Source organism: Chelonoidis abingdonii, chromosome 7 (genome assembly GCF_003597395.2).
Source record: "Chelonoidis abingdonii isolate Lonesome George chromosome 7, CheloAbing_2.0, whole genome shotgun sequence".
Taxonomy (NCBI): domain Eukaryota; kingdom Metazoa; phylum Chordata; order Testudines; family Testudinidae; genus Chelonoidis; species Chelonoidis abingdonii.
Genome location: NC_133775.1, coordinates 57,893,794 through 57,907,959, shown reverse-complemented (window position 1 = coordinate 57,907,959; position 14,166 = coordinate 57,893,794). Strand labels below are relative to the sequence as shown.

At 48.1% G+C, this 14,166-nt stretch overlaps 1 protein-coding gene across 1 annotated transcript in view; it reads left to right on the top strand.

Moving 5' to 3' along the window:
* LHX4 (LIM homeobox 4) overlaps window positions 1–14,166 on the top strand; it is a 63,773-nt gene that overhangs the window by 15,277 nt on the left and 34,330 nt on the right. The window contains exon 2 of the mRNA XM_032796195.2: window positions 9,104–9,275. Coding sequence (XP_032652086.2) covers window positions 9,104–9,275 — 172 coding nt within the window. The remainder of the gene's footprint in view (window positions 1–9,103; window positions 9,276–14,166) is intronic.

Sequence of the window (14,166 nt, the reverse complement as noted above, 5' to 3'; positions counted from 1 at the left end):
ATCTATCTGTCTATAGCTAGCTAAAATTTAGTTCCATGTAGTGTGTGTGGGGATGAATCTTTCCAATGAGAGATTAAAAACTGAACTTCTGGCTGCTGCACGTGGACCTTAAGGAGCCTATAATGGGGTCATTGGTCAGCAAATGTCTTCTCCTCTATTGCTGTGCAGTGTGCTATGCAACAGTTAGCCAGGGCTCTCCATCCCCAGAGGTGGCTGCATGTCATTGGTACTGCACGTACGTAATCTGTGGAACTCTTTGAGCTGAAATGTCTATGTGAGTGTAATATGTTGTATATCAAACCTCTCCTTTAGACCCACCTCTGCTGTGACACATATATGAAACAGAGCAATTAATGAGGGTCAGACTGGGGGGCAGATGGGATTAGTTGGCTTTTACTTTGTTTATAATAATTTTAAAGTAACAACTTTGTATGAGTGTTGAAACATTATATATATTGATTGCAGCTCTCTCTCCAGGGCAGGGACCCTGCCTTCACATGTGTTTGTATGGCTTCCTGCAAAACAGGGCCATGATCCTCACCCATGCTTTGTGGTGATACTGCCATACATGTGTTAAATACCCCTGCCCCATGCATTCCATAGGTTCTGATTGACAGCTCCTTGAAGTCCAGGGAAAGTCTTCAAGGGGGTCTGGATTAGATGCAGAGTGATGTCATTTATTTTTTCCCTTTAAAGCCTGATTTTGCAATTCCCACTCAAGCAGAACTTCCACCGGAGCCTACAGGGAGTGCACCTGAGCTAAGACCACAGGATCAGGTCCTCCATATAAACACTGATCGCTCCCTGGAACGGAAAAAGCAATTCTGACATTGTGCTGCAATGAAAAAATGTGGCGCTTTGTCTGCTTCAAATGGAGTTAGTTATCATGTTATAACCTCATAGAGGCATTTTATTTATTTTTAAAGGAGTAGCTCCATTAGCTGGTACTTACATTACATCTGTATTCAGTAAAAGCAGGTTCCTCTGCACATGTACTATGAAGTGTGGGGGCTGGATTTGGAATGCCCCAGATTGCAGGAGCATTCATAGCTGAAGGGTTTGGTTCAGCCTGTTAAAAAAAAATAGGGACCATTTGTAAAATTCCGAGTTGGATGACCTAACGCTTGGGGGCTCTGCTGTGAGGTTTGCTTTGAGACCCTGCCCATTCAGGATTCTCTTGGGTTATCACTGCATTTGATTTCTGTGGCTCCCGTCAGTGACAAATTGATTGAAGAATTTCATAGAGTATTTCACAATCCGTTTTGGTACAATAATTAGCTATTTTTTCCCCTGACAGGGATAGATAATGCCATAAAGATGAAGCCAGTGTTATAAATCATTCCAACCATTGCCCTGATCTAAAACGTGCTGCTGGTGAATGGCACCCAAACAGACCACACCATGTCTGTCAATTCATCACTCCGAAACTTGAGCAAGGAATGGTACCAGAATCTGAGAACTATCTACATTTATTTTAATGCTGATAATGGGGTAGTGGAAAGTTCTGCCCTGGCGGTGCTTATAGGGAGAGCTGAGTGTATGTTCAATACACGGACCTCTACTCCTCCTAAAAGCTGCCAGCCTAGGTGGGATTCCATTGGGCAGGAAGAGCTGGGAAATGCCTGAAGCTGGGCCTACTTTCCTGTAGATTTTTAACAGTAAGAGTAATTTATCTTTGGAACAATTTACCCAGGGTTGTGGTGGCTTCTCCATCACTGGAAATGTTAAAATCAAGATGAGATGTTTCTCTAAAAGATCTGCTCCAGGAATTATTTTCGGGGAATTCTTTGGTGTGTGTTATCAAGGTGAGGATGATCACTATTGGTGCCTTCTGGCCTTGGAATCTATGAAAAGCCACAGCATTTACCTCTGGCTCTCTCATGCTGTGCAGCACAGCTTACATGATATCTAGCTAAGGCAGCGTTTCTCAAATGCGGCCACCAGGGGCTTTTCTTGTGGCCACAGCCTCCTGGGCTGTTATGGGGGGTGGGGGAGTAGAGGCCCCACCCTGTTGCTCCTAGATGCACCGCCTTGGTGTTGGTTTCTGGGGCTGCCAGCAGTAGCTGGGCCCTGTTCCCCCTGTGGAGACACCTGGGGCACAATGCTGGAGGACCAGGCAGCTGGTGAGTTCCCCACCTTTCCAGGGGTGATGGGGTTCAAGCTTTAGGCTTCAATCCTGGGGTGGTGGGGTAGAGGGGCAGCAAGCTCTGGCCACAGGGCTTTGGGCTCTAGTCCCCCGCACTGCCTCTCCCTACCTGCCCCATTGCCTCTGGCCCCCGCTGCCTCCCCCGACCCCCCATCCAGGGCTTAATTTGTCCCCAGGCTTGACAGGGCTGAGGTAGTCTGTTGTGAAAAGCGATACTTGTATGCTTGTCAATATTACTCTTCACAACAGACTTACTAGCAAGCAATAAATACATTGCAATGATTTGGACATGTACATGTGCATATTTATTTGTTTTTCCTAAAGCTAATTAAGTATTTTAGGAAAAAGTGTGAGAGTGGTCACCAGCAAGAGTTGGTGGCCGCACTCTGAGGCCACCAAAAATTTTGTCCTGAGAATCCCTGAGCTAGGGGCTCATCATACAGTACCTAGCCAGAGCTCCAAACCTCTTTGGAGTCATGGTGCATGGGCCAAATCAGGAATCAGATGTTGCTGGATAGCCCTGGTTTGAGAGCTAGGGAAGGATCTTTTTCTGCTGTGTGTCCTGGGGGATATCTCCCTGTGATCTCTTTCCCCTCCAATGAAGCCATATAGCAGAAGGACAGGTCCTAGTCCAGAGCATTCAGTTTTCCAACACCGCTGTTATTTGGGTGCCTTGATTTGTAGTCTGAGTCGCTATAGAGCAGTCTTATTATCACAGGGAGGGTGCTCAGCCCTTTCTTGCTATCAGGCCCCTAGCTATCTCAGAAACGAGGCATTTTGCTTTAGAAAATCCTGGCCAGAAATCAATCAGTAACTCATTTCTGGAGTTCACCATTAAACTGTGCTATTTCCTTTTTCCCCCCTTAACATCAGTTGAAGAGCATATTAAACAATTCAAGGCACAGAGGAATTTTCAGATTCTTTTCAATAAAATCTTGGGGGGCAGGGCCTTCCTCCCAAAGTAAATGCTCACAATTTTTTTCTTAAAAAGCAAAATCAGTAACCAACATCAGCCTGTTGATTATAATGTTATTGCAGTATAATGAAGCCTGCTTGGGTTGCTAGTGGGCAGCTTTGAACCAAGGACTTCTAGCAATAAAAATGTGGGCTTTTTTCACTTGAGCTAAAAGAGGATTTGTCCTAGCTGCCAGAAGTAGTAGCCACTTATCCTCTTATGTTGTCCAACTGCTAAAGGAAGTCAGAGGCTTGCAGTGCGCTGGTATGGGTTACAAGTGCTATTGCAGAGTGCCAGGGGCTGGCAGAATTTGGCCTGACTAGGTGTGTAGTGATCCACACAAATCAGGCAGTACAATTGTAATATATAACTCAACCTTGTCACCTGCTACTGTTTATCATTGTACTGTAAGGCTGATTTTTTTCCTCATATGGTATCGGAACCATCCTGGGCAGGTTGACTCCATGCTGAGGTTTCTTTCCTGTAGGTCTCAGGTTCATGTGACCCTGTCTCAGCCAATAGCTAGAGCCAGTAATGTTTGCTTCTAATAACAATTGATCATCTACTGTGGGAGAGCTACAGTGCCAGGCTATTCTAGGTCACATAATTCTGTCTCCTCTTATTGGACAGTGTTATCTGCAGTCCACGATTATCATAAATAGCTGGTTGGGTGGACAGGTAGGTAGATACATAAGGACAAGCGGAATGAATTTGTACCGACGGATACGCAGTCAATTAAGCAGCGCCGTTAATCTAATTATGTGTGGTGTGGATAACTGTCTGCCACTAAAAGACAAATGCCGAGGTAAAGTATTTATCAAAAATACTGTAAGCGCAGAAGTGAAGCTGAGACATTTGTTATTAAAGAGCTAGACAGTAATCTGGTCACAGTGTATAATTCCATTAACATTATTCCTATTATACCAAATAATTTAGTTAAAATAAATGAAATAAATGAAAGCCATTCTGCAGACATATGATGGCAATGGGAGAACTGACCCCAAGGAAGGCAATTCCATTTAAAAAGACAAAGTGGGCACATTGATTCTATTTAATATCTTTTTTCTTTATTTTTTTAAATCTTTGGAAGGGAATTTTCCCCCCTCTGATCCTCACTGCCTTGCATCACATGGACCGTCCAGAAGGCAGGGATGAGGCACCCTTTGGAACCCATCAAGGCTTCTCTGGGTTTAGCCACATGGATCAGTCAAGGAGCAAGAACCTGGGATCAAGAACTAAAAAATAAGATTGTTTAATTCATATGAGAATGGGGCCTTGAGGCCACTACCAAGATTGTGCTAGGCACTGTACACGCACATGGTAAGAGACAGTCTCTGCCCTGGATAGCTTGTAATCTCAATACATAAAACAATATTATTAGCCTGCTATCCATGTGGCGACTGAGATTAAAATACTTGCCTGAGTTACACCCACAGGTTGTGGCAGAGTTGGGAACTGAAGGCAGATCTTTTGAACCCTATCTCAGTGCCTCATGTCTACACTGCAAAGAGAAACCCACAACACCAAGTCTCAGAGCCCTGTTGATTTGGACTCACAGTGCAGATATTCAGGCTTGGACTGTAGCCTGGGCTCTGAAACCCCCAGAGGAGACAGTCTCCACACCCATGCTCCAGCCTTAGCCGGAATGTCTGTTCCACTATTTTCAGCCTGCAGCCTGAGCCATGCAAGCTGCAGTCAATTGACCAGGCTCTAAGACTTGGTGCACAGGTGTTTCTTTGCAGTGTAGACAGCCCCAGCTCTCCAAAGCAGCCCTGAAAACAACTGAGAAAGCCCCTGCTGTTCCTCCCCATGCTGTAGCTGAGAAGCTGCATTTTAATTGCCTCACAAGCTGAGTGTCTACCTGCTTTTGCCAATCAACAAAGAGCTTTATCAGAACTAGAGTTTACTTTTTTTTTAATGTAATCGATTTCTCAGAGTAAACTGGCTTCAAACTGGCCAATGTGTGTGAGCTTTAAAAAGCATATCAATAAATAAGCCAATCAGCTTGTCTGTTTCATTTTGGTAGAATCAGGTAACTCTTTCTTGACCCTTTTCTAGATTTGTGGCAGCATACAAATGCCCAAATAGTTACTTCTAGTCAGTCATCCTGAAATCACAGACCTGCCCAATAGACAAGTGAAAGAAAGAGCTGATGCACAAACATCTCCTGTGATATTACACTCCTGCTACAGGGCATATTTCTTTAAAATCAATAATCTTTTATGCATGCATGGCAGCATTATGTGCATTGCTTTTACATGGCAATCTTCTCTTGAAGACTTTTACAGCACTCTCTGCTTATTCTGAACTATAGGCAGACAGAAATGGAGATAAATATCTAGCTATCCAGATCTATATAAGCTGTCTGTCTCTAGACAGACATCTTATATGAGTCTAGATAGCTAGATATATATCTTGCTTTTATACTGAGCCTCTCACCCCAAAGCATTTCAAAAGCTCTTTACAAAGCATAAATACTGCACAGTGGGACCATTTCAGTCAACAGTGAAATGCAGCCACCTTTGGTTTGGAATAGGGTAGCCATTTAACAGAGCCCAGGAACACCATGCAACAATTTAGGTCAGAAAGTGAAGGAGCTACACCATAGCCATAGCTCCTCCACTTTCTGTACTGCAGTGAATGTGAGAATGTACAAACCACATGCAGCATGTATGCTCTGATTTGGTGTCTGCTTTTGGATTGCCAGGCAGATCTGTGTAGCACAGGAGAATTTTTGCATAGCTCTAGACAATGTGTCCCTTCAAGCCAAATTAGGGTTGTCAGTTTTGGTTGGATGTATCCCTGGATGTTTCATCACACAACATCATCTTTAAAGATTAATCTTTAATTCCTGGACACTCAGCACCCTAAGCCAAATACCTGGGCCTATCATCCAATCTTGCTTTTATTGGCAGTAATGAACCCCATGATCTTGGTGTGTTAGCTCTGTACTGGTGTCACTCTTCTATGCTGTCACTTTTTTTTTCTCTCTCTCTCTCTCTGTTTGCATACTCCATTAGATACCCCGCTGATGGGTTTGGAATCATCATCTGTTAGTGTACTCCATCCTACAAAACTGCATGTCTTTGTTACTTTCTAGTAGCTGGTCCATATAGGAGGATAAGAACCTTACATAGCTGCCAACTAGAGGAGTTACCCCTTTAACTTAAGCTATAGAGGCTCATGCTTTTAGTCATGCTAAACACCAAAACCCATGTCTGAGTGGTTATATTTGCACTTATGTGTTCTCTGCTGAATCCTCACAGATTCTTTTGTTTTGAGGTATTACAGATATCCCGACTTGTCCCTACTCCTCACAATCCATTGTATCATAGGCATGGGCTGGTATCACCACCTGGTACTAAAGTTGTTTGACATCTCCCATTAAAAAGACACAGTTTTCAGTTGTTTATAAATTTGCCAGATTTTGACTGTTTTTTAGGCTGAAATGTTCCATGCTGGGTGTCTGCTTCAGGCTGAATTGTTTTGGAAAATTTGAGCCAAAATGACTCAATGGTTTCAAAGAACAAGGCTCCAGAAAATAAAATACATTGTTTTGCTCATGTTAAAAAATCCTGATGACCATTCTTGTTTGCAAAGCTCTAGTGCTCCCGTGCTTTGGATCAGGGGCTTGCAGTTTGGAGGGGAGGGCAGCAATTTGTAATCTTTCTGACAAGCCATCTAAATTTGGCCACCCAAGTTTCCAGTTTGCACATGCGCAGTAGAGACTTGTTAGAACTTCTCAGCTTAATGCCTCAAAGACTTTGTCCACAGTGGGACTTTGCCTGCAATTGCAGCTCATGGGTGCTTCAGGCCAAGTGGTGCTGGGTCTGGACACCTGAACTGAGAGCAGAAAGCCTGTCCCTTCATGTGCTGCCCTCCTGGGCTCAGCCATGGTGGGGGAGGAAGCTGCTTGAACTGAATGCAGAGGGGACATGAGCCAGACCTGGCAGGGGAAGTACTGTAGACTGGGAGAAGAAGCCTGATGGGGAAGACTGGGACTGGAGCCTGATGGTGGTGTGGGAGAGGGAAAGTAGGACTGGGAGTTGCTGGGAGTGATGAGGCCTGGGAGCCAGAGGGGGGACCAGAGCATATTGGAACTGGTTGGGCATTGAGCCTGGGAGCCAGGTGTGTGGGGACTGGGATCCAGAGGGTGGGGGAAAGAGGTGGCAGGAGGGGGACAGAGCAGGTGAGAAGCCAGAGTGTGAAGAGAGAACTGCGAGTGGCTGAGCAAAGAGACTGGGAGGAGGGACACTGGAATTGGAGGAGGAGTCTGGTAGAGACACTGGAACAGGGAGCCAGTAGGGATAGGGAACGTGGGTGTGGGTGACTGGAGGCCAGTGGGGGCGAGGAAGAGACGGGGGCGGGGAGACTTGGGGGGGGGCTTTACAACTTCAGTAATGTTCTCCTCAGGTAGAGTTTGTGTGTGCGCTAAGTATGTGTCACCTGACTTAGGCTTTTATGTCAAATTCAATACAGAGTGATTCACACAGAGCCCATAACTGCCAGGGAATGTAGGCGGTCGGGTGTTCTTCACCAGGCTGGAATTACGCCAGGGCATGCGGGTGACTGCTCCTCTTGCACAACGTGCTGGGGAATTGCTAGTGGGAGTGGATGGTCGGGAGCTCGGCTTTGAGCCCCGTCCAGGAGCTGGCGTCTCCATAACCACTTTTTAGTAAGACCTTCTTTAGTGGAAAGAATATTTTAACATGTCGCCCCCTCCCCCCACAGCTGAAAGTCTATGCCTGCCTACTTCTGTGAGTGGAGGGGGCTCATGCTCCACAGATATCATCAGAGCCTCTCCCACTCACTGCCGTAGGAGACCTAGGTCGGGATATCAATATGGGTGGGGGGGTTGGACTCTCATAATAACTGTGCCTCACGAACAGGAGCTTGTTCCTGAGGACAGGGTTTGCAATGTCTGCCTCCACACAGCTGAGTAGACCCTCACCCCTAGGAGCAGGAATGCATTGGGGAGCCCCTGGCTCCTGCTGTGGCTGTGATGCCAGTGGGTGGCAGAGAGCAGCAAAGTGCCTCTGCAGAGCAGTTCTGTGCCCTGGAGAGCCATGGGATTACAGCCCAGACTCTTCCATTGGGATGGGCCTGGGAGGGGGACCCCTGATGGGACCTCTGGGAGGGGAAACTTGCAGCATGCCGACTCCCCACTGGGGAAGAGGCATGTAGGGGAACACCAGAGTGGGTGGCCTGGTTCATCTCGTGCCACAAATGTCCAAGGCACTGGGAAAAGCAATAGAGGCCCAGCCCCAAAGAAGTGAGAGCCTAGCAGTGCCCGTCCAGTACGAAGCAAGCCCTGTGGTGGCTGTGCTGTCTCTGGGGGCAGCAGGGGGACGTGGTCAGTGAGGGTGATCCAGGAAGGCTGAAGGCAGGGAGTTTTAAGGGGGCCTTTGAGGAAGGGAAGGGGCTGTTGGTGCGCAGGAAGCAAGAAGCTGCCCTAAGGACGGGGGACAGCGTGAGAGAAGGCTGGAAGCCAAGAGTGGGGGGAGGAGGCGAGGGGAGAGGATAGGGAGAGGGAGCAGGAAGACATGGGAGCTGAGGCAAGCCAGGGTGAAGCTGCTCAGGGCCTCAAGGGGGAGGATGAGGGGGATGACCTGGATGAGGAGGGAGAGCAGAAGCCACTGAAGAGATGTCTCCCGCTATATTTGTGCAGCGCCTAGCACAGTGGGGCCCCTGTCTCGCTGGGGTCTCAAGGCACTCCTGAGGTGTAATGCTGTTCAGCACAGGCGTGGGGTGTAGCTGGAGTGATGGGAGAGCAGGGGGCTGGTTGAGCACGCTGTGTTCTCATCCAGAAGGGAGTGGGACACCAGGTGGGCTTAGCTCCCTGAACGCTAATCTCTAGGTGACCGTCTCCCTCTGTTCCCACAAAGCAGGGAGATATAGGCCTCTGAGGCCCTCTTACGCCTTTTCCCTTCCCCAAATGGGGCCATCCTCACTGACCCTGCTCTTCTCCTCTCTCCCTCCTCCCCTGACTGCTGCCTCGTCAGAGATTCCCCAGTGCGCTGGCTGCAACCAGCACATCCTGGATAAATTCATCCTGAAGGTCCTCGATAGGCACTGGCACAGCTCCTGCCTCAAGTGCGCAGACTGCCAGATGCAGCTGGTGGACAGGTGCTTCTCCAGAGCCGGGAACATCTACTGTAAGGAAGACTTCTTCAGGTAAGTGCAACCATCTCCTTTGAGTTGGGAGGGCCGAGTGGCAGTGGCCTGGGTGTTTTCTGACAGCTCACACCAGGCTGTGGAGAAAGCTCCCCCTTGCACAGGAGACCTTGCTCCGGAAACTCCCCGACAGTGCTTGCCAAGGGGTTTAGAACTAACAGCCCCGCTCTCAGGAGCACACCAGGGTCCTAACAATCCTCCCAAACTGTTTTTCATTAGAAATAAATCCCTTTCTAACTTAATATTTCTCCTAATCGAATCCCAACCTGCCCCTGCAGCTGCTTGGGCACAGTTTAGGGTTAGCAAAAACCAGGACATGGCTGCTTTGGCCTCCCCTCCTGGGATCAGCTCAGAGTAACTCAATTGCCCAAATCACAGGAGATGCCGGCTTGAGGAGCCCTCGGTTACCACCCTCATGCCTCTCATTCTGGGTTTCATCAGAAGGAGAACCATTTGGCCTCCCAGACAGGCTGGCTGCAAGGGAGTACAGTCCATGTTGAGGCTGGTGGAAATGGAGAGAAAAAGGAAAACAGAAGGAGATCATGGAAAGACAGACATGATGTCCCTTAAGCAGGCACTGGTACAGACAGACATAGAAACAACTGGACAAATTTTAAGCACAATTTCTCCAAAATCTTCTTATATATACATTTTTTTTAAGCCCAAGTGTTTAAATAAAGGGAATTTTGCTGCTTTAGAACTGCCACAGGCTGAATGCTATTTGTGGGGATTTAACCTTCTTAGAGACCCAAATCTCTCTAATACTCCTCTCTGCCCCACACCCTCCCTGCCTATTACATTTTTAAGCCCAAATTGGACTAAGGATTCGGCTTGTTAATCACCCTTCCTGCATCAAGCACATCTGTTCAGATCGGAGCTAGAGGGCAGGAGAAACCCACACAAACACAAAGACTCCAGAGCCCTGCTGCTTTTCAAGGTTTGTTTCTCTTTGTGGGTTGTTTTTGTTTTTTGCTGCCTTCATTTCCCTGTATCCATATTTTTTCCTAGTAGGGTAAAAGCCTTATTTAATTCACACTTGGGCCATTTGCAATCTGCGTACCTGCCTCTAAACCAGTGGCTCTCAATCTTTCCAGACTACTGTACCCCTTTCAGGAGTCTGATTTGTCTTGCGTACCCCCAGGTTTCACCTCACTGAAAAACTACTTGCTTACAAAATCAGACATAAAAACACCAACGTGTCACAGCCCAGTATTACTGAAAAATTGCTGAGTTTCTCATTTTTACCATATAATTATAAAATAAATCAGTTAGAATATAAATTTTGTACTTACATTTCAGTGTATAGAGCAATATAAACAAGTCATTGTTGCTATGAAATGTTAGTTTATACAGACTTTGCTAGTGATTTTTCTGTAGCCTGTTGTAAAACTAGGCAAATATCTAGATGAGTTGATGTACCCCCCGGAAGACCTCTGCGTACCCTCAGGGGTACATGTACCCCTGGTTGAGAACCACTGCTCTAAACTATCTGATGTACAAACCCTGGACTGTCCATGGCTCCTCTGTGAAAAAGCATTATTTTTGCAATGAAAATTGGACTTTTTGCAGTACATTTTATCCCCGATTGCAAAATGCAGTCATTTTATAAAGGACAGTTAATATCTGTATCTATAGCGGGCCAGATCCTCCGCTGATTAAACTGGTGTAACTCTACTGATGTTAATAGTGCGATGCTGATTTACATCAGCTGAAGATCTGGCAAGATACGTATGGGCCAGATCCTTGATTAGTGGAAATTGGTGTAGCTCACTGAAGACAATGAAGTGATGCTGATTTACACCAGAAGCGGATCTGGCCCAAGATGTCTTTTGGTGGCTGAGAGGACAAGGAATGAACAAGGTGCGTTTGGAGTATGTTGGATATGATAGCAGAGCCATCAGACCTAAGACACATGGCATGTTTATGCAAGGCGGCACAAAGACAGCGTAATGCAAATAGCTTCCTCTCAGAGAGCTCTGTGGTAATTGCTGCACATTACTGTGGTCCCTTCTACCTGGGCTCCTGATCTGAGTGTTCCATGGCATCTGACACCAATGGGTATTTTGATATTGGTTCCCCACTTGTAAAAGAGTCCCAGGCCATGATGTTCATGCCCAGGGTATTTATAAAGATTCCCCTCCTAAGTAATCCTGCATCAGATGCACACAAGATATTGGTGAGATATCTATCCTGCACTAAAGGAGTCTTGGGAGAGAAAACAGGACACAAAGGAGTCAGGAAGATTTGATTTGAAAAATGTTACAAAATTCAAGCATGGTCCCTCGCATTCCTCGCCCAACTATGTCAGGTGGGAGAATAATGAAGCCAATACTTGTCTAGCAACTCATCCTCCAAATATGGTGATATTTCTCTGATGAATTGTGGAGTGAATAGTATCCCTCCAGCTGTAATCCCAGGTCAGGATTTCCCCTGTCCCCCAACCTCTGGTAAATGGGGTGCAGAGTCGACTGTCTCGCTTTCTTTTTGGATTTCTTGCAAGACGGATTTGAGTCCATTCCCAGACTCACCTGGCCATCACTAGACACAGGCATTCAGAGACCTCAGTGATGAAGACAATGTGAAGACCCCACTAGGTTAGACTGGGTAGTTCCTCTATCTTTGTGCACAGTTTTGCTGGTGTTGCTAGTTCCATGCCAGGCACCCCTGGCTGCTCTTCGCAGGAGGATGGCACAACAAGGGCACCTAGAAAGTTCAGTCCAGCGGACACTGGTAGTTCTTGGCCTGGGAGGAGCCAGTCCCAAAAGGCTTGGGGGAGCAGGAAGAGGCAGGCAGAGAGCTCCCTCAGCTGCACCCAGGGCCGGCTCTGGCTTTTTTGCCACCCCAAGCCGGAGCAGCGAAGCAAAAAAAAAAAACCATGCTGGGCGGCCGGAGCCAGGGTGCTGGGGGACTCCCTCTGCTGCAGACGTGCCCCGGGCAGCGGAGTGTGCGCCCCGGCTAGCAGAGGGAGGGAGAGGGAGCGGGGGGAGAGAGAAAAGAAGAGGTGGCCAGGGCTTCCTTCAGCCAGGGGGCTCGCCACGCAGCCCCTCCCACCGTGCCATCTGCAGATGGAGTGCGCAGCCTGCTCCCAGCAGGGCGCTTCCCTCCTCCGCCACCGCCCCCTACAGGGCAACCAGAGCAGCAAACCAAAAACAAAACAAAACTGTGCGGGGCGGCTGAAGTGGCGAAGCAAAAAAAAAAGAGAAAGAAAAGGATTGGAGGGAATGCAGACCCTTAGAATCTGCTGCCCCAAGCACAAGCTTGCTCGGCTGGTGCCTGGAGCTGGCCCTGGCTGTACCCCTCGAGGAGGTGCAGCTCATGTTCCCTTGTGCCCAAGACCGGCGCGAGGGGTTTGAATGCCCTAGGCGGATGGCAATTTCGCCGCCCTGCACGCTGGTGCCGTGGTTCCCATGGAGCTGCCGCAGTCGTGCCTGCGGGCGGTCCACCGGAGCCGCGCGAGCAGCCGAGCGTCCGCAGGCACGACTGCGGCAGCTGCACCGGAGCCGCGGACCAGCAGACCCTTCGCAGGCACCACTGCAGCAGCTCCACTGGAGCTGCCGGCCGCCACCTCCACCAAAATGCCGCCCACCAAAAATTCTGGCGCCCTAGGTGATTGCCTAGGCTGCCTAAATGCTAGCGCCGGCCCTGCTTGTGCCATCTGCCCCAGTGGCTACAGTAGATCTAGCTGAGCTTGAAAGGCGACCATTTGTAATGGCCGTTATGAAGGGATGCAGGGTGGGTACAGGATGTGGCCAGGGGACGAAAATAGGGGCAAGAGGGGAAATTGATTCAAAAGGCTATCTTGGCCCCCCAGACAGACCAGAATGTGCAGGGATTGGGTGGGGGTTGGCTAGGAGCTCCCCATTATTTACCAGGATGGAGACTCAATGAAAGATGGTGAAATCAGTGATGCAATTTCCTGAGTTTTAGAAGTTCAGCCATGCAAGCTCTCAGAGGGGAGAGGGCATTAGCGACAGGGCCGCAGGGTGGCCTCTTTCTTCCCCTCCCTCCTGCAGGAGGAGTGGGGGTGGGCACAGATCTCCCTGTAGAGGAGAGGCAGGGAATAGGAGAGGAAGACTGGCTCCCTCCCCCCAATGCAGCATAGCAAGGGATGTCATCCTATTTGTATTGTGTGTTGATAGTGTAACAAGCTCAGAGCAGCTCATGGTGGTCTTGACTATTGACTAGGCTGCTCAGCCTAGATCTCTCATCTTGTGGGACTAGCATGCTGGTGTCAACATGCAGGAAAGTGTGGAAGCAGAACAGAGGCCTGGGCATCAGATGTCCTGAGTTCTAGTCCCAACTGTGCCCATATGGGCAATTCATGTAACTTTTCTGGATCTGCATTTACCCTACCTGTAGAATGGGGATAAAAAAACCTCCCTGTATCTTAAGCTTGAATTAATATTACTTAGCTCTTGTACCTTGGTGCTCTTGAATCTGTACATCTTGAGGTGGTTCACAAGCTGTATGGTATTTATTGTCACCACAGCCCTGTGCGGCAGGGCAAAATTAATATCCCCATTGTACTGCTGGGGAGCTGAGACATATAGAGGTTAAGTGACCTGCCCAAGGTCACCCAGGAAATCTGTGGCATAACAGGGAATTTCTCCCCAGTCCTGGGTCAGACCCTAACCCACTGGACCATCCTTCCTCTCAAGTGGTTAATATCTACAATGCACTTGGCTTTCCTTGGAAGGAAGATGCCATAGAGATGCTAAGTATAAGAAATAGTACCTTTCAGCCGGGCTCCTAAAGCGCCATTGTGCTAGGATAAAACAAGGACCAGATCCTCCCGGTGAGTGGTTCAGTTGTGTTCAGCGCTATCATTGTATTTGGGTGGCAGAGCTGTTTCACAGTGGCTGTCTGTTTCATACATGGGTGTGTAAACCTA